Source organism: Miscanthus floridulus, chromosome 7 (genome assembly GCF_019320115.1).
Source record: "Miscanthus floridulus cultivar M001 chromosome 7, ASM1932011v1, whole genome shotgun sequence".
Lineage (NCBI taxonomy): Eukaryota > Viridiplantae > Streptophyta > Magnoliopsida > Poales > Poaceae > Miscanthus > Miscanthus floridulus.
Window position 1 is genome coordinate 28,657,817 of NC_089586.1, and position 23,480 is coordinate 28,681,296.

Below are 23,480 nucleotides of genomic sequence, written 5' to 3' on the forward strand. Positions count from 1 at the left end.
AAAACAAAATTCAATTTGGAACAGAAGTTGGAGTATATTGTAATTGTCAAAATTTATTTTGTATGGCATTTTCTATTTAAATTACGCTTGTCATTCCGAAAAGGGAGGGATTATTTCACTTCATACTGCCTCTAGGAGACTCAATGGAGGCCACTGCTTCATACTAATACACCCACCCAACATGTAAAATGTAGCATCGTACAAGAGAAGGCTGAACACTTGTTTTTTTTTTTTTCTCAACACATGTCTGAACCTGTTTTTCTGTATGTTACTAGTACATTGGAAGAAGCCATCCTGCACCCCCTTAAAACACAGCACATAGTTGCTATAATATATATAAGCAAAAACACCACGACATTTCCTGCCCCATATGGCACCAATCTCTAAATTTTCCTGCAGTGACCTTGCAACACTGCTTTCCTATTTTACAGTAGAACTGCACATGCAACCCAAGGCTACATGGTTTGGTCCCCAAAAAGACGATGGAAGAGAGGACCGCATGATCTTTACTTCAAACTGGTTATCCACTACGAAACTTGCTGAAGACAATGCGAAAACCAGAGGCGGATGATCTGAACATGCTTCTGTTACGACTGCGGGACGATTGTGCCGACGTAGCCGATACCGACAATGAAAAATGCTACGGACTGGAAGAAGAGGTAGATGAAAAAATGGTCCCTCCCATACGCAAAATCATACCATCCGCAGGAGAAGAGGAAGGCTGACACACCAAGCTCCGTAACGTGCAGCCTGAATTATGTTACTGGAAATTAGTTTCAGGATTTAAGAGAACACCAGGGAAATAGTAGATTTAATTGCTCCATACCTCTCCCATATCCTCATGAACTGTTTCCTGAGTCCCGCTTTATTAGCTGCTTTCATCTTCATAGCGCTGCCGAGCTTCGCTGTCACAACCCATTCATTCGCCCTGCCAGCCTCTAACAAGCCGATCAATGTGGCTTTTGTTCTGTGCAGGGACATGACGTTCTCAAAGGCGACCCAGAAGAAAAGCAAGTGAAATGACCTGCAAAATTGATGTCATCAGGTTAGGTAATTATGTGGTTTGATCACCTAGAATCATTGATGGATGACTATGCTTCATTGGCTTTGCGAGGTTGTCTACAAGATTTTCACCTGGGAGTGCCAACAGAGTTCATAAGGGTAATGGCTGAGGGAATGTAGACACAGCCCCACTTCGGTATGCGGACCTCGGGGACAAAGATCGTTGCTGGGATGACGAGGCAGTAGAACGAAAAGGTGATAATATGTGCAATGATCTTGCGAATCAAGAAAAAGTTGTAGATGACATGGATCTTCTTCCAGATCGTCACTTTCTGCATCACAGTCAATAGCATGGGAGTTAGCAGCATGTTTTACTTGGCCTAAATTTCCAAATTCAATCAGATGTATTGTGCTTAGAGAGTTTAAATTCTTAGTCGCAAAAAAAAGAGTTTAAATTCTTGAGAATTCGTGTTTGGACAGACCTTGTTTGTCACAATCTCCATGAGCATTTTCCTGAACAGGTTTGCCGGGCCGCACGACCACCTGTGCTGCTGGAACCGAAAAGCCTTGAAGGTACTCGGCAGCTCACTTTTCACCTGAAATCAAATTGGGCACATCATGGGTAAATCTCACTTTCCACTTTGTGCAATATGAATTCACTATTGTCTCAAAAAGAAGATGTCTTCAGTTCAATGATAGCCATGCTAGAAAGGCGCATTGGATTCTATCTGAAATTGTAGGATGCCATGATTGGTATGAACTGTACCTGAACATCACCGAGGTAGACAAACTTCCACCCCTTGAGGCTGGCCCGGATGGCAAGATCCATGTCCTCCACCGTGGTCCGGTCCTTCCACCCTCCGGCCTCGTTTATAGCAGAGATGCGCCACACGCCGGCGGTACCTGGTTGCCAAAACTGATCAGATGCTATGAACGAAATGCAAAAGTGTGGTACGCAGATTAGAAGTGGATGGAGAGAGCAGTGGTTGTGAGCTCGGTTTACCGTTGAACCCAAAGAAGGCGCAGACGGAGGAGCTCACTTCCTGTTCCACGGTGAAGTGGTAGTCCAGGGACATCTCCTGCATCCTCGTCATCAGGCACTCGTCCGCGTTCACTGATCACCACAAGGAGACAGCAAACGGAATATCAGATATGACCATCAATTGCTCATCATCATCTTCGCCCCCGTGGGTTCATGGTCATCCTCAAAATAATGACGAAACCAAGTGACAGTAAAATTGTGCCGTGGGGACATGTGCATTTGTACACCTCTTCGGGTCATGCATCTTTTCCCCAGTTCACTTTGTTCTGTCACTTCTGCATCGGGCCAGCACTGCCGTGGGGACATGTGCATTTGTACTCCGATTTTTTCCCCAGCTCACTTTGTTCTGTCACTTCTGCTTCTGGGTTGGTCCGCGACCCAATGGACCAGCAGACCAAGCAATGTGCTTGTGCCTTGTGGTCAGGCTAGAAAGAAATCCAGTAATCGTACTGGCTCATACTTGTGGTCAGGCTAGAAGTTGCAATTCCAACCAAAAGGAAAAGGCTAAAAAATAGATGTAAACTCGGCTTGCTCCTCTCTTATATGACATGACATAGCAGTGATTCTGCTAATTTTTCAAAAAGAGATTAACAAAAGGAGTGGCACTAATCCGGCTCAATCACAGATCGAACCCAGAAGAGAAGAAAAACATAGTGGTATTGCACCGTTACCGTAACCGAGTCAAGATTGCGTGGCAGTTCATGGTTACCGAGTCCAGATTACATGCAGGCTCCCTTGGACCAAGGACAAGACGAACTCCTCCTTACCGTACATTATAGCCCATGAATGGAAATTCTACTATAATAGTAACAGCTCCCTTTAAAAATTGAGCATGCTTCTCTGGATCTGGATGGGTCTCCTTATCATCTGGGCAGCGATACTAATGGCAGCTTGATAACCGTGTTCTTTATTCGAGTATGCAGTATGCTGAATCGAGAGAGAGAGAGACAGAGAGAGGCCCAAGAAGGGTAGGGCACACCGCACACAGGGGCGTGCCTGCACTGCAGCAAAGCAGAGACAGCGGGTCCTGGTCGCGGTCAATTTATGCGCGCCCGCGCCCGCGCCCACGCCCGCGTCCCGGGATCACCGACGGCCAGCCGGCCCCGCCCGTCATGTTCCGCCGGACCGCGCCACATGGATGCAGAAAACCTGTCCGGCCGCGACGGACGGGGCCGGCCTAGCCTAGGCCTACTGCTGGTCAGTGCCGTGCGGTGCTGGAGCCGGGACACGTACACACAGTTCATGTAGTTCTGGATAGGGACTTGACACAACCATACAGGGATAGAGAGAGAGAGATGCCAGATGCGTCTGTCCCTCTGTGTTGTGTGCGTAGAGAGCTGAGAGCATGAGAGACGGATGGAGTGGGTGGCACTGTGGCACTGTCAGCAGGGCGAGTGAAGCAGCTTCACTGGACCTTTTTGCCGTGCTCCTTTGGGGTAGGGGAGATGTTCCACGCACAAATGACAAATGTCTGGGGGGATTCTGGGCTGGGCAACAACGCATGCATCATCACTCAGACTCCCACGTGGCACAGTTCGGTGAAGAATCTGCGCCATAACCACCACCTCCTCAGCTCCTCTGCCTCTGCGCGGCACGCGCGAATATGCTACTCCTGAGCCCCTGACAGGCCGCAATAGTAAACGCCCTGCAGAGTGAGATGGATCGCCAGCGCAGCAAATAACTGTAGCTGCAGCATTATCACCGACGGCGTGAGGGGTCAGGGCAGCAACACAGATCAGCCGCAGCAAGCGAACAGGCCCAACAACGGGAGTCCGGCGCGCTATCTGCGGAGATCGGCCGTGCTGTGCCGGTGGCGAGCAAACCGACGGTCCGCGCGGCGCGCGTACGAACGATGGACGGTGGTCCGGCCCGGCCGGAGCCCGGAGCCGCCGCGCGGTCCCGTCCCGGCGGAGGAAGACCGTAGAATCCCAACGGCAGGAGATCACGCCCGGTGACGCGCACATGTGACTACTGTACTGTCATACGCAGGGCCGGGGCAGGGATCCCATGCGGTGCGGCTTGACCAACCACCGACGGCTGAGATGCGATCTGGGTGCCGGGTGCACTGCAAGGACCGTCGGTGGCGGTGGCGGTGGCGGTGGCGGTGGCGGTGGCGGTGGCGTCTGATCTGGGACTTGCGTAATAATCCAGCATCGGCTCGGGGCTCTACTGCTCCACTTGCTAGGCCCGAAAGTCAAGGCCATTTGACACGTGCCCTAGGGCGCAAAAGTCAATTGCGCACCCCCGGTTTTAGCTTAAAAATTAACAAGACAAGTGAAATGATGCATGGTGATTCACTTAACCTTGACCTAGACGCAACCCAAGCATGCATTTTTTTTAACGTAACATAGTAATTCCTAGGCCAAGGCGCCTATACCTGACTAGCTTACCGCCGACAACAAAGAACACGGTAAATACCACTACTAGCTAGTAGGCCGGGAGTAGTAATGATGAACAAAAATGCAGGTCGATAAATAAAAGTAACTAATAGGAGAGTAAAGACTGACCGAATCTCCATCGCGCCTGGACGAGGGCGATCTCCGGGTTGTGGACGAGGTAGGGGATGGTGCGCTTGAGGAAGTCCGGGTCCGGCTGGAAGTCGGCGTCGAAGATCACCACGTACTCGCACTCCCTCACGTACGCGTGCTTCATGCCCGCCCTCAGCGCGCCGGCCTTGTACCCCTTCCGGTCCTCCCGGATCTGGTACGTTATGTTGATCCCCTTCCGACCCCACCGCTCGCACTCCAGCCGCACCATTTCCTGCGTCACGTTATTCACATCCAGTTAGTAGTTTTTTTAGCTGCAGAATTCAACGTATGGCGCACGCAATTAACCCATCATCCTCTGTTCTTGTAAAGCCTAAAGAATGGAGAGGGTAACCGGATCCAATGTGACTGTTGTGAGGGAGGGTGGTCAACACTCTCGGCACGGCTTTTGCATGATGCGGCGGCGTAGCGTAGCATGATGCGGTGCGGCCTGTAGCGTGAGTAAAGAGGACAAGCGGTGGTCGGGGCCAGGCCTGGCAGGATGCCCGGGCGTTGCGGCCACCTTCAATTCGGCTGGGGACACAAAAGTAAAAGGCCAGAGGAACCGAAACTCTAATCTAAAAAAAGTAATAAAAAAGCCAGAACCAGGCCTTTTTTTTTACTATCCCTATTCGACCCTCGCCCCCTCCATATCAATGGCCACCCACCGACAGGCAGCAGAAGAATAACGCTGCTGATGATGGTAATGCTAATAGTAGTAAATGATTAGCAGTAGTAAATCTCTGGCGCAACCGATACATACCTTAATCATTTCGTCAGTGGAGTCGTCGAGCACCTGCACCACCAGCCGGTCCGCCGGCCACGACAGCCCGCACACGGCGCCGATAGACAGCTGGTACACCTGCAGCACGCACCGCACGCCGTCACCGCCGCAGCAGCAGCAGATTAATGACCCAAAAAACCCGGATTATTCGAAACAAATTAACCGCTCGCTCCGTTAAACGCGACGAGCGAGCGCTTGGCCGGCCGGCAATGGCGGTCAGTCAGAGACGCGCGCGCGCAATGCGGCGGAGCGAGCGAGTAAACGGTCGCAGCAAGCTAGCAATGCGGTGGTCGGTGGGCCGTCCGTACCTCGCGCTCGTTGAACATGGGGATCTGGACGAGCACGACGGGGAACGCGGCGGAGCCGAGCTCCGGGTCGTCCTCCGGCAAAGGGTCGCAGCGGTACCGGCGGTCGGGGCGGAACCGGAGGAGGCGCACCCCGGAAATGACGACGGCCATGTACATCCGCTCCAGGAACAGCAGCACCGACATGGTGAGGCAGACCGCCACCGCCAGCCGCAGCAGCGGCACGATCACCGGCGCGCGCACCTGCGACCACGCCTCCGGCAGCGCCGCCGCCGCGTCCATCGCCTCGGAGAGCTAGGCAGCAGCGCGCAATGTGGCCGGCGGCAGGGTGGTGGCTGGCTCTTACTGCCTGCCTGGGTATCTGCCGGGGCCGGGGCTGCTGCCTGCGGGCTGCGGGTGCGGGGCTCGGCTCTGTGTTGGGGCGCGGGCGGGCTGGAGTGAGAGTGCGGGGAGCCAATGGGGTTTATAGAGGCCACCCACGTGCTTAGACGCAGCGCGGCATCAGGAGCCAAAGGGTTTTGTACATGCATGCACTCTTCTGTACACCCTAATAATAGCCTAATAATAATTCTTATTTTCCCCCCTTCTTAATCTAAAAAAAGCATATAAGTATTTCCAGAAGATCTTTCTCTTTATTTATTTTTACTGCGAGCTGGTACGAATATTATTTTAGCGTGGACTCGAGGAAATTGCAAGTGTCTCTGTGTGTGTCAGTTGCAATTGGCGCCAAAGATGCAGATCCAGGTGCGTCGTGGAAAAGAAAATGGCGGGAGCGTTGGCCATCCTTCATTGATTGATCTGAGTCTACCGCGAGGAAAACACACAACAGCTAGCGATTAGAGTTTTATTAGGAAACCACAGCACCGAGGAACCCCATCGATCGTGATCGAGCATATTCACTGCACTCACCAAGACAGCTAGCTAGCGCTGCTCCAGCTCGGCACAATAATATTTTTCTTTCTACTGGCGTGTGACGTCACGCACCATCTCTGCTGCACTGTTTGACCTGTGAAAGTATAAACGAGAGGTGATCTGGGATCCAAGGTCCGCCTGCACAGACGTGCTGTGGAAAGAAGAAAGAAGAACAGCAGCATGATTGGCGTGATGAGAAGGCGACGGTAATCGTAACATGGACGATCAGACAGAGCGGGGGGTTAAAAACAGTAAAAAGCGAGGACGGATGGAGCCGACCGGGGGTAAATGGGCCCTGGAAGGGGTGTCGGTGGCGCCGCTAGCTGGAGCTGGAAGAGGGTGTGACGCTTGCTGCACAGCACAGCAGTTGTACAGCGACGGAGCCAGCGGTGGGGCTGGCCGATCCTAGGTACGTGAAGCCCTCTAAGTCTTTCTTTAAAATTTTATGTATATATATACTAAGTAGGAGAGATTAAGGTTAAGACTAAGAGAAAATAAAAAAGTTTTTATTTTTTTGTTGGACTCTTCCTAAATTTTTTTCTGGCTTCGTTCTTGTACTGCTGGCTGGAAGCAGCACTGGCTCGTGTCATGGGGCGTCGGTTGTGCCGGTTCCTGCCTTCTAGCCCAAGATGGGCTGCCTGGTTCGTTGGTTGGTTGGAAGAGAACCAGTTTTTACTCGCTTGAGACTTGAGAGTGGAGCGATGATAGAGAACGCAGGTGCAGCAGACAGAGCGCACTTTCGGGTTCTTGGGATCGGCTTCAATTAGGCAGCAGAGGAAATCAAAAGGGTGGCGAAAGCAAGGATTAAAAAAGAAAGGTGATTAGGCGAGTCAAGTTCCTATGTAATGTGCAGGTGGCCGCAGTGGAAGAGCTTTTCTCCCCGATTTTTCGCAGAAATGATTTGCCTGAATCACAGGCAAAAACACACAGCCCGAAAATCACACCGGCAAAACCCCTCCCTGTCGAGTGTGTTTATTGTTTAGCGTTTAGGTTTTAGCCATGCAAATGGCCGGACCCGTTTTATTAGATCTCTTGAGCGCACACAGAAAAGAAAGTAAGAAATAATAAAGCGGAGCGCCCCCACACCCACTTGGGCCCGGGCTTGTTCGGCTTTCCCACGGGCAAGCACAAACCGCGCAGCATCCACAAGACAGGGCATTAAGACTGGGGCCGTGTTTCCTCCCAGCGCGGCCACATCCACATGGTTTCGGGCCCTCCTCTTGCCGCGCCACAACACGCGCAAGCGTAACCGGCGTCTCCCCCGGACAAATCACTATTTTTATTCAGAAAAAAAAAAAACACACTCCTCGCGGCTCTCGCCGCTTGTGCCGAAAAGCGCGAGACTGAGATCGGCGGCCGCTGACCCCACCACCAACACCACCACTGCCGTCGGCGCCTGTTGCCGAATGGAGGGTGGCGTGGCGTGGTAGACTGGAGAAACGGGCGCCCGCGCTTCTCCTGTTTCACGCCGGCACGGTAGTACTGCGTGAAAACCGAAGAGGCACAGCAGCACGGGCGCAGCATCGGCATATAAAACATGTGCCGCAGACGCTGTTGCCGCCCGCGGGTAAAAAAAAAACAGAGCCGGCCCGGCCTGACCCGGGTAACAGATCGAGGCCGGGTACAGCGCGGCCCCAAATGGACCGGGCCGGGCCTATCCAGTCCTCGCGTCTGGTAATTTCCTTCTCCCTTTATATCACTGCAAGGGAGGGGGATCACGGGACTTTGCACGAAAACAGTGGCCCGCCCCCCTGCAAGCCCTGGAGTGAGCCTGTGAGAGAAGCTACAGGACGCAGAGATGAGCCAAGGGGTGTCAACGAGCGAGCCATGTGTGCATGCCGTGCGATCGGGATCCATGCCTGCGTCCGCGGGCGGATGGGCGCGCGTCGGTCGGCACTTGACAAGGACGCGCGTTACAAATCTGTCCCATGATACCTGGATTTGGCGCGCGGGTTTGTACGTGGATCCAAGATTGCATCCGCTGGGGGCGAGGAGACTTGAAGGGGAGGACGGGGTGTCTTAGATCTTACTGCATCCACTTCTCTGTCAGTACTTGGGCCGTAACCAGCCTGCATCTGCATGCAATGGTACCATCGGCAGCAGTGGGCTAGAGCACCATGTGAACTTGAGAGTGATGGACTTGTCCGATGACCTTATCACCTTAGGACATGGACGTTCAGCTAACGGACTGTTTTTTTTTCCGAGAGAGATTGGATCCTCGCGAGGCACTGATTACGCTAACAGAAGAGGACAGGACAAGGTGCAATCAACTGGTCAAGGGAAGGGAAAAGGAGGTGGCGAGAAACCACCACAGTACGCCGCTGTTCAGAAATCAGATGACTGCCGTGTGCCGTCCAGTAGTATTGGTAGTATGTCCCATAGTATTATTGACCCTTGTTGATTTGTAGGCCATGTTTGCTGGTCTTATGCGTAGTACTATTTCAGCGAACGAATAGTGTTTTTTTTCTTACAATAAATCAGCGCGAACGATACTTTTACACGTGACTTTTCAGCCAAACGAACAGTTCCGTAGAAACAGGAAAGGCGTCCCAGACACTGATTGGAGGGAGAGGAGCGCATGAAGCTTTGTTCCCGATTCAGCATGAGGCTGTAACATCCACAGGAGAAGATGCAAGTGGTTACTGGCTACCATGCCAATTGTAGTACCACTGTAAAGTCACTTGCTGTTTGTTAAACCTTCAGGAACTGACCGGGCGGGTATTCAGCCTGTTAACTTGTTGGTTTCAGTCAGAGCTTATCAATCAGCCAACGGTATTTTTCTCTCACAGCAAACTAACCAGCGAACCATACCTGGGCATCGGGCCGGCCCGGCCCGGCACGGCACGATGGCTATCGGGCCAAGGAGGCACGCCGTGCCCTGCGGGCCATGCCTCATCGGCCTGCGGGCCTGGCCTTCGGCCCAGACACGGGCCTGTGGGCCATTTTTCGTGCCATGCTGGCCCGTGAGGCACGGCAAAAATAACAGGCCGTGCCAGCTCACAGCCCGTTAAATCTAAAACACCTCCAAATAAACATCTCAATCCATTTAAATATCAAAAAGAGTTGTTTTGTGCAATGCTGCCTCATTAAAAACCTACCTAGGTAAAACTCACCCTTGTGAGAAACCCTAAGCAGGAAAAAAGAGTGCAACCAGCTCCAAATGTCTTAATCTTACATAGTTATTACAGACCATTGTTCAAATGTTCAAATGAAAACTAAGCAAGTGAGTGAGGGACACATCCACTCTCAACTCACACAAAAGTACTCCAACACTCCCAGCCAACCAATGCCACTCTCAGCCACCAGATGCATCATCTTCACCTTCTGGTTCATCCAGGAACAGATTCTCGAATGCATCTTCAATTTCCTTGGTATCAGCAGCTTCATGTTGTTCCCTCTTCTCTCCTAGCTCCCAGTCCTTCAATAAGGTCAGCATCTCAACATGTTTTCACCAGAATGCTTAACTTGAATCAACCTAAGACTAACAATCTTCTTTTACAATTCCCAATCAGCATTCACATAGTGAGCAACAACAGATATGTAATCCTCTTTAGCATTACCAGACCATATGTCAGAAGTCAAAGCAACAGATGCAGAAGCATGCACACAGTTCCTAATCATAACACGACGTTCAGCAAATAACTTATCCAGATCTCTAGTGGTGGTTCTTCTAGATGATCTAACAAATCTTGGGTTATGAGAATTTTTAATATATTCCTCAAATGCATCAGTGTCACCAAAACCAAGAGGAAGATCAAGCCTAACAATCAATCTACACAGTTCAGTTCTAGCAACAGCAGGATCATAGTTCCAATTATGCAAAGACCCATCAGCATTAAAAGCTAGTCGAGACTGAACCCTAGAAGCATTATCAAGTTTCTGTTTGCAAGATTTTTGGTGCCTAAGAATGTGACCAGTACCAGCAGCAGATCTAGCACTCAACACAGTTCTACACATCTTACATATAGCTCTAACACGCACATCGACACCATTAATCTTCTCATAAACCTCCTCAAAGTCACCCCAGCACTTAGACTTGCGCTTACCAAGTCCAGAATCAGCACCAGAGGAAGGAGTACGAGTACTATTACCATCAGCATTACCATTAACACCAGTGCTGTTGGAGTGGGTGTAGTCCACCATCCCTGTCCCCATTGCCCCTGCATCGATGGCATCGACGTCGATCGCCGGCTGTGTCCCACGGGTGGCGTCATCAAACACCGCAAAGGGGTCACGGCCGTCGTCGTCGTGCTCCGGGGACAGCCCAGCTGCGACCAAGTCATCGTCGCCAGTCACAGGGCCCTCGGCCACGGACGGCTGAACTCCAGCACCGATCCTCAACGGTGCGCGGCTACGGCTTGGCCGCGGTGCCATTGCCCGTCGTCCGTCTACGCCAAGGCTAGTTGACGACAAGGCATCGGCAGCAGACCTGCAAAGAAAAAGAACACGAAAAAGAAGAAAAGGATGAGAAAATGATCCCAAAAACAGAATCAAAACACTGAGAAACGTATAGATCTAGGGGCTAGGGTTAGGGTTACGAATGGGAATGGACTTGCCTGCGCAACCGGAGCCCGGCGCCGGAGAAGACGAGGGCCACACAAGGGCAAGACGGGATTAAGAAGGACGGCGAGCGACGGCGGAAGAGAGACGGGGAGGCGGACTCACATGTTCATCGACAAACAGAGGAGAAGGAGTAAAAAGGAAGACGGAGAGGGACTGAGGGAGCAAGGAACTCAGGGAGAGGTGATGGAGCGGCGGCGATATCACCGGATCCAAGGACGACGGTCGCACCGGCGGCGAAGATGGATCGACGAGAGGAGGCGAGTGGCGACGAGCGAGAGCGACGAGCGACCGAGCGGGTGTCGAGTGCGGCGGCGGTTGGGAGGCGAATGGGGTTAGGGTTAGGGTGGGGGTTAGGGCCGGCCGGGGGGGGGTCGCGGTTATATGGGGAGGAGGCCAGGAGGGGAGGGGGGCGTTCTTGGGCCGCCGGCCGCCGGCCTGCTTGCCTGCTTGCGGGCCGTGCCGTGCCGGCCTGTGGGCCTAGGGTGCGGCCCAAGCACGGCCTGCACCCCCGTGCCGTGCCAGCCCGGGCCCATTGACCTTCGGGCCGGGTCGGGCTAGGGCCGGGCCTAAATAGTGGGCTCCGTGCCGGGCTCACGGGCTCGGGCTTTGTGCCCAGATATGAACCAGCTCATTGTGCACCTGCGGAGGCCTTGTTTCTCGCAGTCTGTGCCAGCATTTTCCTCAACAGGTCGGCTGGCTGGCCCACAAAGCACCACCATCACCAGTCACCATGCATGCATCCGTGTTGGGCGCTGCTGATCTCGGTAGGATTTGGAAGTACGCTTCCTACCACCACTTCGCAGTTGGATTATCAGTTTATCACTTGATAACGACACGCATCGCAATTGAGCAGGCTATACCTTTCCCAACTCACAAGAGCGATGCGGGTGAGACATGTCTCGGCTAGCTCGCTGTGCATCAGCAGATAGTTGATGCGCTGTCTCAGGTTGAACTTCAGCTCGCTTCCGGATCTTTTTGGTGCCGCTGAGGTTTACAGAGCAACTGATGGAAAGCTGAAAGTCCTCCATGCTGTCCACAACTTAGGAGGACCATCGATCTAGTACCTTGTAGTCTGAAGGGCTAAAGAGAAGGATCTATTGCAGGTGAGGTTCTGACGGTTACGACAGCTAACTCCCAGCATGCTCTTTTGAGCTGCAACCACCTTTGGAGTCCCCACCGACACTCAAAGCTTACCCACCCTTTTGTACTACACATGCCAATTTGATACACTGAGTCAGTGTATAATAAGAGAGGTCTCCAAGACAATTTAATAACATAGGAATTTAGCGTTCATCAAATTACTCACACAAGTTCATCTCTCTTCAGCCTGTTCGCTTGCTCGTATACGATCGTGGATTATAAGCTGGAACAGTATTTTTCTCTCATACAAAACCAGCTAGCAGTAAATAATCCACGATCGTTTACGCCCTGCCGAACAGGCTACTTATATCGATCTATCCTGACATGTGGTGTTCATGCATGTGTCATAGTTAAATTCATTTTATTCTCTTACTCCCCTCCTATCCCCTACTCACCTGATTCCTCACACTCCTGTCTGGCCATATGAGCAACGCTCCTCTATGCTATGGCCACACACAAGGGTGAGTAGGAGTGGTGCACGGTCAACACAAGAAAACGTGGACAGCTGGGCGAGCCGCACAGTTAGGCATCGAGGTGGCAATGGGCAGTGCTGTGGTGGCTTGGTCGTGGACGGGTGGCAAGGGTCGGCATTGTGACTGTGGATGTCCGGCGGCAATAGAAACGATGGAGATATGCCACGACCGGTCACGCGATCGGGAAATCACGCGACCGACTTCCTCCTCGCACCGCCCTGCCTGCCCCACCCTCGACTTCCTCGCCCGCCACACCTGGCCAGTGGCTGCGCCTAAGAAACCGGCCACGCCGCCCCCCCCCCCCCCCCCCCCCCGCCCCCGCCCCGGCCCTCGACTCTGTCCTCACCTAACCTCCGCCGCGATACCTCTGCCGTAGTCCTCGCCCCACCCCCGCGCGGCTCCCGCTGCCTCGCCTCGCCTCGCCATGCCACCCACCTCCTACCCCCGCCCCTCGATCCCACCCTCCCCTAATCACAGCTCCGCCACCGGCCTCGCCAAGTGGGTGACACCCCCGCCGCCCCTGCTCGTCGGGCACCACCCCCGTGTCGTGGCCGCCGCCCCCAATACCTCATCTACAACCGTTGGTGAGTGACTAGAACCTAACCCCTTCCCTCCGAGCAAGCGGCGCGCGATGCACGGATGGGTCGTGCATTGCAGTCACACGCGACCCATCGCGTATTAGAGTTTGCGCAATGGGAACATGTGGGGGAGGAGAGGATATGGTGGGAACTTTGGATTGGAGAGAAGGTATCTTTAAGATAGAGAAGGAAGGGTTTAAGAGATTTTTGAAAATTGTAGGGAAAGCCGATATGTTAGAAGATCTGCTGAAATTGTTGTATATGTCATATTGCAAAGTTTTAGAGATAGAGGGAGGGTATACAATATATGATGGATTTGGTCTATAGTACCCTTAAAATTTTATTTGTATTACTCTCCTTTTCCGGTCTGGACTTGTTAGCGTTCGGCGTCCGATCTGGGGCGCTAGCTTCAAATGGTACCGCTCAGCGACCCCCAACGTGTCGGGCTTGCGAGCGAGTGCCCCAGCAGTGGGCCCGCGTCACCAATCGCTTCCCATGCGCATCTGATGTGCAACAACCGATCTACTTTTAAAACATCCATATGCAACAGTTGCAACATGCAAAAGAAAACAGATGAAACACTTGAAGCATGCGTCTGAAACACTTGTAAAAACACCTGAAAAACACTTGAAAACTATTCCAAACATATGCAACATCCAAATAAAACACTTGAAACGTACATTTGCAACATGCATGTATATGCAATATCCAGATCTACTTTTGCAACATCTAGATGAAAACACTTGCAACATACATCTGATACAGATGAAATATTTGGAATATACAGTTAAAACATATGTGCATAGCCATTGCAACATGTGAACATCCCGATCTACTTTTGCAATACAGATACGAAACACTTGCAACATACCTCTGAAACATCTGAAACACCTGAAACATATGTTTGCAACATGCGCTTTCAGTGCAACATCTCCTTGCTGCTTGGGAATGGAGGCTCGTCGACGTGTGGAGTTCACCGTGTAGAGCTCGTCGGTGACGCGGAGCTCACCGCTCCGGTGGAGAAGGTCACGGCGGGTCGCTTCGGTGGAGAAGACGGACCGCGCGATGGAGAATCTGTGAGGCGGAGTGGGGCGCGCGCGGGAGATGCACCGCGGCACGGCGGGGGATGCGGCGCTGCGCGGGATGGGGGAGCCGCGCGGCGCAGGATTGGGGCGCGCGGGGGTGGAGCGTGCGGATGGCGGCAGGGCCGTGCAGCTCGGGTAGGGGGAACGAGCGGACAACACCGTCGTTTCTACGGTGTTCGTCCGGACGGTCGGACGCCCTATTTAAGCATTTCTGTTTCTGTTTTATTAGATAATGAATTTCGCCCTCGTTAACAGAGGAATCAAGCCACTACACCAAAGTTTGCACCCTTCTCCTAGGATAGACAATCTCTTCCGTGGCTGATTTTTTTCCCCTCCTCTGTCTCCAAACGACCAAGCCATCTCAAATTCTCATGAGTGCAGCAGTATACACCAGGACTACTACTAGCTGATAATCGCAAAGAAAAAAGACTACTACTAGCTGATAGATGGACAAGTGACAAGCATAGGTTTGTCTTCCCTTCCGTGACAATCCACTAGGGAATCTGAAAAGGAGAAGCGCTGTAACTTTATCCTGAAAACTCCGTCCCTTTCTTTACACGTATCTCGAGCAGATTGCGCGTGTCGCCTTGTCTCACACTCTCACATAGTCATATACTCATATCTCACATATTCTCATGTGCCCTGTACCGCTTCTCTCCCCTACATATACTCCCGCCGCGCCGCGCGCGTGACGCGAGCGCCTCCCGCTTTGTGCACGTGATCTCTTGGGCTCTGATGGTTCCCTTCCTAATTTTACCGTGTCAATGATTTAACAAACCATAATTTTAACTAATATTTAATTTGCTACCAAAATTTATCAAACTCTCATATTTAGTATGTTAAATTTATAACAAAATTTTAGCCTAACTTTTAGCTTGACAAATCTTTGGCATCAACGAAAGAGGCCCTTAATCACCGATCCAGGGCCGTGATCGGCGGCGGGGCCCGTAGATGAAGGCCCGGGGGGCATGTGCCGATACGCCGACGCCGACGACGCCGCTAATGGAAGAGCCACACGTCGCCGCGTTAGCTAGCGTAAACATGCTTGTCCGGTGTGTCACCTTCGCCTAATCACGTGCAGTGTACCAGTTAACCTGAGAGCTCGTTTCTTCTCGTCTTACGTCATTTTCTGTACTTAACCATTGGGCTCGTGGGCGCATCCCCGTCCATGGTATCCGGATCTGACCGTTGAGTTAAGCCAACACGCCCCTGGACCACTGACAGGACATGGAGGGGGCATATTCTGTATTCAGTGATAGTGGATTCTGTAAGCATCCAAATCGACTAGACGTTGTTGGGCTGTACTCGGGCCCGATTCCTCACAACGAGGCCTACCACAGCTTGTCAGCTTGGGCCGCACACTCCCTGCTCGCAACTACGGAGTACTTCGTTACAGTGTTGCCGCCCCAAATGTTCGGTGAATACCTTTCTCAACCTGTGTCCTGTGCAATGGCACGTACAGATACGGGCCGTTCGCTTCACTGGAAAAATAAGCCAAAGTACTGTTTCGACAGATTTGTTGAAAGAGAAAAATACTATTTTGACAAGAAAAACACTGTTTTCACTGAAGAAACCAGCTGAAAAAGATGGATTATAAGAGAAACGAACGGAGGCACAGTATGCAATTGCATTCGACATTTCCACGGAAACACAGGCACTCGGCTCAAGTCACGACTCGGATTTCACATTTCCATCGAACACATGGCCGGCTACATGGGCGTGGCACGAAACGTCCAACAAAACAACTCCTCTTCACATCGACGACGATAGGTTCCTGTCGCAGGAGAAGCGCAGAACGCAGCACGGCTCCCGCAACTATTGCTGCTGCTGCTGCTGCTGCAGCGACGGCACAACTGCAACTGCAATGAGCAGACGAGGCGGCAGGCAGGCAGCTCAATTACTCAAAAGCTCAGCCGAACACCTTGAGCATCTCCTCGGCGCTGCTGGTGGTGAAGGCGCCGCCCTCCTCGAGGTTGAGCACCTTGACGACGCCGTCCTCGGCCAGGAGCGCGTACCTCCTGGACCGCACGCCGAGTCCGACGGGCTTGTCGGAGAGGTCCATCTCCACGCCCAGCGCGCGCGTCAGCTCCAGGTTGCCGTCCGACAGCAGCAGCACGTCATCGCCTAGCCCCAGCGACTCCTTCCACGCCTTCATCACGAACGCGTCCTTCACCGACACGCACGCCACGGTGTCCACGCCCTTCGCCCTCAGCTCGCCCGCCGGGCACCGCGAACAGGATCTCCTTCTTGCCCGCCGTCAGCTCCGCCACCGTCACCGTCTTCAGCTCCCCGTCGGCCGGGTCGAAGTGGGACAGCGTCGCGTCGGGGAGCTTGTCGCCCACCGCGATGGTCGCCACCACCCGGGACGCCGACGCCGCCCGCCTCCTCGCCGTCCTCGACGACGCGCCGGTGCTGTGGGTGGTGGTGGCCAGGCGGTGAGAGGAGAATGAGGGACGGGGACGAGAGGACTAACCGCTTGCCGGCGGCGGGGGACAGGGTGGTGAGGGACGCTGCCGCCGTGGTGGTGGCCATTGCAGCTGCAGACGATGATGTGTTCGACGCAATGCTATCTGCTTGGGTTGGGTTTCGCGGCTGCGGCGCGTCCGGCGTGATAGGATTCAGGAAGCGGCGGGATTTGGTCGGTCGGTTGCTTGCTTTGATGCGGGCGAGGAACGGGTGGACGGCGAGTCGCTGGGCTGGATTACACGGTTGTGCCCAACAGTGTTGGACAGATTGGGCTCGAATGATGCTCTGGCCCTTGAAGCCTGTTTAAGCTGAGTCTGACTGAGTTGGATTGAGTTAGATTTAGAGAGCGAGATTTAGAAATACTCTTGAAAGATTCTCGGTAGAAAAGAAAACGAAAAACTCAATTCAATTTTTTTTTGAGAAACCAGGTATATATTTCATAAATATTTCTGATGGTTTACAACCCAACACTCGAGGGTGTCGTTGTAAGCGTTGGGTTGTAAACCATTAGAAATATTTATAAAATATATACCTGGTTTCTAAAAAAAAAATAGATTGAGTTTTTCATTTTCCATTCCTCGTAGCATCTTTCAAGAGCATTTCTAAATCTCACTCTCTAAATCATCATTTGGAGAGTCATTTGCTTGAAAATCACTCTCTATATATTTTCACCCTCCAACAATTTTTCTATATCTTATGCATACTCTAGTGAGCCATTCTCGTCTTTTATTTTTTGCTAACGAAAAATCCGGAATACAAGATGCCTATATTTGGATGACCATTTAGAAAAGTTGTTGGAGGATAGTTTTTCACCAAAATTTCTATTCTTAGTATGTAGGAATGATATGGAGAGTCTCTTGAAGATGCTCTCACTGTTTTTTTTTGTGTCCGACTGAGTTTGTTTTTCTCTCTCTTGTTACTTTTTTTTTTGAAACAAAGTACATGAGCATACGTTTGGGTTTGAGTAAATTTTAGTGAAATGACTCCGTGCTTATGTTTATGCTTAGCTCATAGCTCGTGGGATGAAAATGTGGTGTTGAATCAATACATTTTATTCCACAAAATAAACAAAAAAATGAAGAGCTATAGAACGATGGATCATTGCATTCCTTGAACCAAACACGCCCGTTCCAGCATAGTGACCCCTATGAGCCCCCTTGGGCAATTAACGTTAGATTTTGAGATTGCTAAAGTCACCGTTGGTGTTTCATTTTCATCTAGCACACTTACGCTAAATGAATAATGTCGTATGTTTCTAGACAAGAAAAATACAGACACGTGTCAAATCTGTGACTTTAATTGGACAATAGGTAACATAACCAAGTAAGCTAGTCATCTCTCACACTAATTAGCATCTTCATCAGAAAATTAAAAGCCTTTAAATCCTAGCTATCAGCTTTTTAGCCGCACACAAATTTATCTATGCTGAGCTCGGAACCCTAATCAACCTTTTACGTTTGTTCCAAAATGTTGTGTTTTTGTACAGATGAAGATGCTCAATGACCTTCATGAGTCCACTATACTAGTTTATAAATTGTCAGCAACAATGATTTAAGACCAGAAAGCACATGAATTGGTTTCACAAAAAAAAGAAAGCACATGAATTGAGTATATATCTTATGAATTTTCATCTCCACCGTGTTTATCCCCAATCCTCTCCGATTCCGTCTGTTTCTCGCACGCGCGCCGGCGCAGGCGGTGGGCGCAAGGCCCTCGCCGCCGCTTCACTTGCGCCATGCCGCGCCGCACCACTCCGCTCCGCTCTCTGCTCGGTTCCGCTCGCTTTTACCGCACCGCTCTTCCGCTCGCTTGCGCCGCGCTAGTCGCCAGGCTATTCGGCGGCTGCTGTGCGGAGCTATGGCTGGCTGTGGGGTGGGGCGTCGGCGAGCGGTGGTCGGACTTCGGCGGTTGTTCCACCGAGCTGTGGCCAGCTATTGGTGAGTTGCTGTCTTCGCCGCCGCTCCCCTCTATGCCTGCTGCGAGTGGTGTTCTGAGCGGGATCCTCGCGCGCCGCTTCCCCGTACCGACGGTCGCAGAGGAGTCGGTCGATTTGTGTAAGTGTATTTCGTTTCTTCGCATGTTTGTTCGTTGATATTTTGCTTTTTGTTTGACGAGCTACTGGTTGTGCGCGCTGAAATGGTCGCGTTTGTTTGTGGCTGCGTAGTAGATCTGGCACTAGATGTAGAGGTCTAGGAAGGGGCGACGATTTTTTTGTGGTGGCTTTGTGTACTAGATCTGGGTTCGAGTAGATTATTTTGTAGTTAATACAATAATACACTGTTTTTGTATCGCTAAAGTCGGCAGTCTACAGTTGGCTGTGATTATACACGGCTATTCTATTGCTTTAAGTAGTAGTTTAAAGAAAAGGGACTAGGAGGGTAGTAGAGAAAATAACCAAACAAACAATATCTATCAATTGTTTACCCGACTGGATCAATTGGCGGAAAAGACAGTTTCGGTTGATTCAGTTATCAACTCTGTACATAGTTGTGCTATCAGGTGTGGTAGTTTCAGAGATAATCCAATTTTTTTTTGCCATCTATCAGTGACAATAATGGAACATTACAGCATGGGCTTGCAGATGTTTTTGTATATATGCATTTCAGTAGGCATGTTGAGTGCCTGAATGTGCATTTCAGTTAAAATCTGTGCAAATTTTTTTTGAGTGTGGCTCATTTGCCTGAAAGGTGCATGATGTTAATTAATAGTGTGTGACTTTACATAGAATTGTTTGTTTTCCCTGTTTTCTGGCACACACAACTTCCCCCTACATTGACTGATATATATGTGTCCTCTTCATTTGGCACCTGATTCCATCTTTATTGCTCTTAGTCTCTTGCTGTAATTCTGTGAGTGATTACTTTTGGTAGTCTCTTGCTGTTATTCTGTGAGTGATTACTTTTGGTTGATGCTAGTACGCTTTGCAAGTTCTGCATTTTGATAATATATTATTGTTTGGATCTATCACCCATAGTAGTTTCTTGATGCCATTTCCGGGGTCGTAAAAAAGGTGTCACCCCAAAGCACAGCTTGAAGCCTCTTTTGTTCCACGCTTGTCTGAGCTCCTTGGAGTTGAACTTATGCTAAGATTTGACATCAGCTTATTTTGGTATCTGCTTTCTTTTAGTTATTCTAAGGGCTAGAATATTTGTATAAATAGGTTGTAATGGCCAATGATTGCATTTGTGAGGAAGTTGAGAAGTTGGTTACTGCTTTGCCAGAAGGTGGAGTTCTGCTCCTAAAGAATGTTAGATCCTACAAGGAGGAAGAGAAGAACGACCTGAGTTAGCATCTGTTGCTGACCTTTTATGTCAATGATGCTTTCGGCACGGCACACAGAGCTCATGCTTCAACTGAAGGAGTTACCAATTATTTGAAGCCTGCTGTTGCTGGCTTCCTCATGCAGAAGGTAATTAAATGTCAACCCTGTTGTATGTTTTATCTGTCATTGTTTTAAGACAATGGTGTTTTCTTCAGGCGATTGCTAAGAAGTTGGCTGAGCTCACAACCACAAAGGGTGTCACCACCATCATCGGCAGTGGTGATTCTGTTGCTGTTTTTTGAGAAGGCTGGGCTGGCTGACAAGATGAGCCACATTTTGGAGTTTTTTGCATTTTTTGATTGTGACTGTTTTTCAGTGTCTTTCCTGGTACGCTAAGCAAGTTCTCAGTTTAGCAATTCGCTCTTAGTTATTATTTATAAGTACGTTTCTCTCTCTCTCTTGTGTGTGGGGGGGCTTGTGTTTGTTTCTTTGTTTGTGTGAGTGGTTTTTTTTTATCTTTCTTGGATTTATTTTGGTCTATTTGTGGGCCTTTCTTTAGGCTTCTCTTTTTTTGTATGTGGCAGGCCATTCTGGGTGAGTGAGTGTCTCTGTTTGTGTTTTTTTATTGTGTGTGATTGTTTGGGTCTGTTTGTGTTTTTTTTTTGTTTTTGTGTGTGTACGCGTGTTTTTTTTTTCAATTTTTTTTTGCTTTTTTTGGTGTGGGTGTGTGTTGGCTCTCTCAATGTTTGTGCGCGCGCGCGCGCGTGTGTGTGTTTGCTTTTTTGGTGTGGGTGTGGGTTTGTGTCTGTGTTTGTGGGTATGTGGTATTTTTCTTGACTGTGTATTTGTAGCTGCTTTTTTGGATTTTTTTATATATTTGATTTTTTTTGTAGATCTGCATTTATGTTGTTTGAGCTGCTGCTGCCTTTTTTCTGCTTTTTGGAGCTGCTGCTCCCTTTTTTTCTGCTTTTTGTAGCTGTTTGCTGTTGTTTCCTGCTGCTATTGATGCTTGCTGTGGATGCCTGCTGCTACTGATTTGGTGTGGTTGTGGTTGTGTCTTTGACTGCTGCTGAAGCCTGATGCTACTAAGCTGATGAAGGTTCTTATTTTTTTTGGCCTTTTGAGTGCCTTTGTATGTGTATCTCTGTGTCTGTGTGTGTGTCTCTCTCTCTCTCTGTCTCTCTCTCTGTGTTTGTCTCTCTCTCTCTTTGTCTGTGTGTGTGCGTGCGTGTGTCTCTCTCTATCTCTGTGTCGCTGTGTGTGTGTGTGTGTGTTTTTCTTTTTTTGGTGTGGGTGTGTGTATGTGTTTGTTGGTGTGTGTGTGGTATTTTTCTTGATTGTGTTTTTTTATATATTTGTCTGGGTGTTTGTCTGTGTCTCTGTGTTTTTTTTTTGTGGTTCTGGGGGTGTGAGTGTGTTTCTGTTGTTTGTTTTTTGTGGTTTTTTTGACCTCTGCATCTGGGTCTGGGCTGTCACTTCTCTGTTTTTTCCTGGTGGTATACGAGTCAAATGCCAGGTTAGTTTAAGTTGTAGGTTCATGGGGTGATTGGTTTTGAGGGGTTGATGCATCATTAGGCAATTCTTTGAATTTTGGCCCCCATTCATCATGTTTATACTAACTATGTGCAAAAGAATCCATAAACCAAACTTGCTGAACTCACAGCCTGATTAGTTTCTAAACTTTCCTTATTGACACTTATTCCCAGTTTGTATGCTTGATATTTTTGCCACCTCGCTGTATGTTTTTTCTTGCTATATTTGATTAATTTTCTAATTTATCTTGCCTGTTTACCATAGAGTTAGGAATTGTACTCAAAGGTGGTATGTGATGAGGGATTGGTGATCACGTTTGCCTAGTGTTATTGTTTGTTTGTTTGTCATCCAAATCTGAATGAGTGCCGTAAATGGAGCTTTTGGCTGCAGTTTTTCTTCTGGATGGGCTTCAGCAGCCTAGTTATATGTGCTATATGGTTTTTTTTTGTTGCATCTGAGAAAGTCTAGCATTAATGGAAAATGGTTGTTTGCATATTCACTTTGCTTTGAATGTCATGTCAAATGCCTATACATCTCTTTAAAAGAGGAAACTTCACATAATATCTGCACAATTGGTTATGAGTTGGACAAATGGGTGTCTTTTTCACTGTAAGTATGCTACCATCCTCCAGCTCCATATATTGGAGTCATATATCAATTACATGCACAAACCCAACTGAAAGTATTTACTGTGTAATGATTGTGCCACTTCTGCAATTTGGCTGTGTAATAGCTCTGCATGATGTGTGCCCTGAAGATCAACTAGTATCTTGACATAAAAACTTGTGCAGCTTAATGTGTTTTTGACTCACCAAAATGGCTTTAGAATATTCTGGTAGGGATGATTTGATGTTATGCCTAGTTATGGTGCTTTTGCAGCTGACATGTACTATAGTGGTGCATGAACTTGGTAATTTTTTTCATCTTGTCTTTGCAATCTCTGGGCCTGTTTATATTTAGCGAAAAGATTTTCTAGAGTTTGTCAGTTGCCTGGCTATTAGTGATCTGTCCAACTTGTCATATACTCATATTAGTGAAACAATAATTTAAAAATAACTATCTTGACTTGAACATTACTTTTTACAGCCAGAAAAGAAGGATGAATGCATGTGCCATTTTTGTGCTTCATATTTGTTAGTGAGCATCATCAGCAAAGCGGCTAGTGAGCACAGCGCAGGGAGCAGCAGCAGCAAAAGCAGTGAGCAGTAGGCGTGCATCAACTCAGCTGTATTTTGTTAGGATCTATGTCGGATATTGTCTTGTGTAATAAAAATCTGACAGATTTTTCTTTTACCATCTGTCAGTTTTCCATGGCTGATGTGTCAGCTTCTCATTTGTCCAAAATTTGACAGATTTTTGGTGCTAAATCTGTCAACAGATATATAGATAGACCCATATCTTATATAGTACTTTCGTCGTGTGAGATCTGTCTATCCGAGTTTAAGTTCTTGCCTTAGGATATGTGCTCCTACTTTTCTAAAGTTATTTTTGGTACAAGCGGACACAACTGGCCCCTACTCCTGTCGCTCGCAGCGAACAAACATTGGTCGGTCGCGTCATCCCGCATTTCCGCTTCACGGGGCGAAAGAAAGCCATGGGCCGTAGCCTCGTCGCATTTGACCGATGACCCGTGAAACGACCAAGAAAAATCGACAGAGTCAAAGTGTAATAAGACCGTTGTAAATTATATTATTTAAATTTTAGTTGAATATCACATTCATACAACGTAAATCAGAGTACAAATAGTGCGGAATTACATAAATTATTACATCACCGCATTGGCGGAATCAAAAGTAGCATTCATTCAGAA

General features: G+C 49.5%; 1 protein-coding gene, 1 long non-coding RNA gene and 1 pseudogene across 3 annotated transcripts; 1 reads left to right on the forward strand and 2 right to left on the reverse strand.

Annotated features, from left to right (window-relative positions):
• Positions 1 to 319: 319 nt before the first annotated feature.
• On the reverse strand, positions 320 to 6,097 carry LOC136466768 (glucomannan 4-beta-mannosyltransferase 1). The gene is made up of 9 exons (XM_066465270.1): positions 5,662 to 6,097; positions 5,333 to 5,431; positions 4,552 to 4,804; positions 2,006 to 2,116; positions 1,769 to 1,905; positions 1,485 to 1,598; positions 1,135 to 1,334; positions 827 to 1,024; positions 320 to 750 (listed from the first exon to the last, which is right to left on the reverse strand). Exons 1-9 carry the CDS (start codon positions 5,938 to 5,940, stop codon positions 588 to 590), a joined length of 1,554 nt encoding a protein of 517 aa, XP_066321367.1. The 5' UTR covers positions 5,941 to 6,097; the 3' UTR covers positions 320 to 587.
• Positions 6,098 to 16,052: 9,955 nt separating this feature from the next.
• LOC136466769 (peroxiredoxin-2E-2, chloroplastic-like) lies at positions 16,053 to 17,171 on the reverse strand (annotated as a pseudogene).
• Positions 17,172 to 18,324: 1,153 nt separating this feature from the next.
• On the forward strand, positions 18,325 to 23,088 carry LOC136466771 (uncharacterized). 2 transcript variants are annotated; one of them, XR_010761436.1, is made up of 3 exons: positions 18,325 to 18,929; positions 20,036 to 20,284; positions 20,353 to 23,088. It is a non-coding gene; the product is annotated as an uncharacterized lncRNA (long non-coding RNA). The 2 variants fall into 2 exon arrangements; XR_010761437.1 differs by having other exon boundaries at positions 18,331 to 18,929; positions 20,097 to 20,284.
• Positions 23,089 to 23,480: the final 392 nt, after the last annotated feature.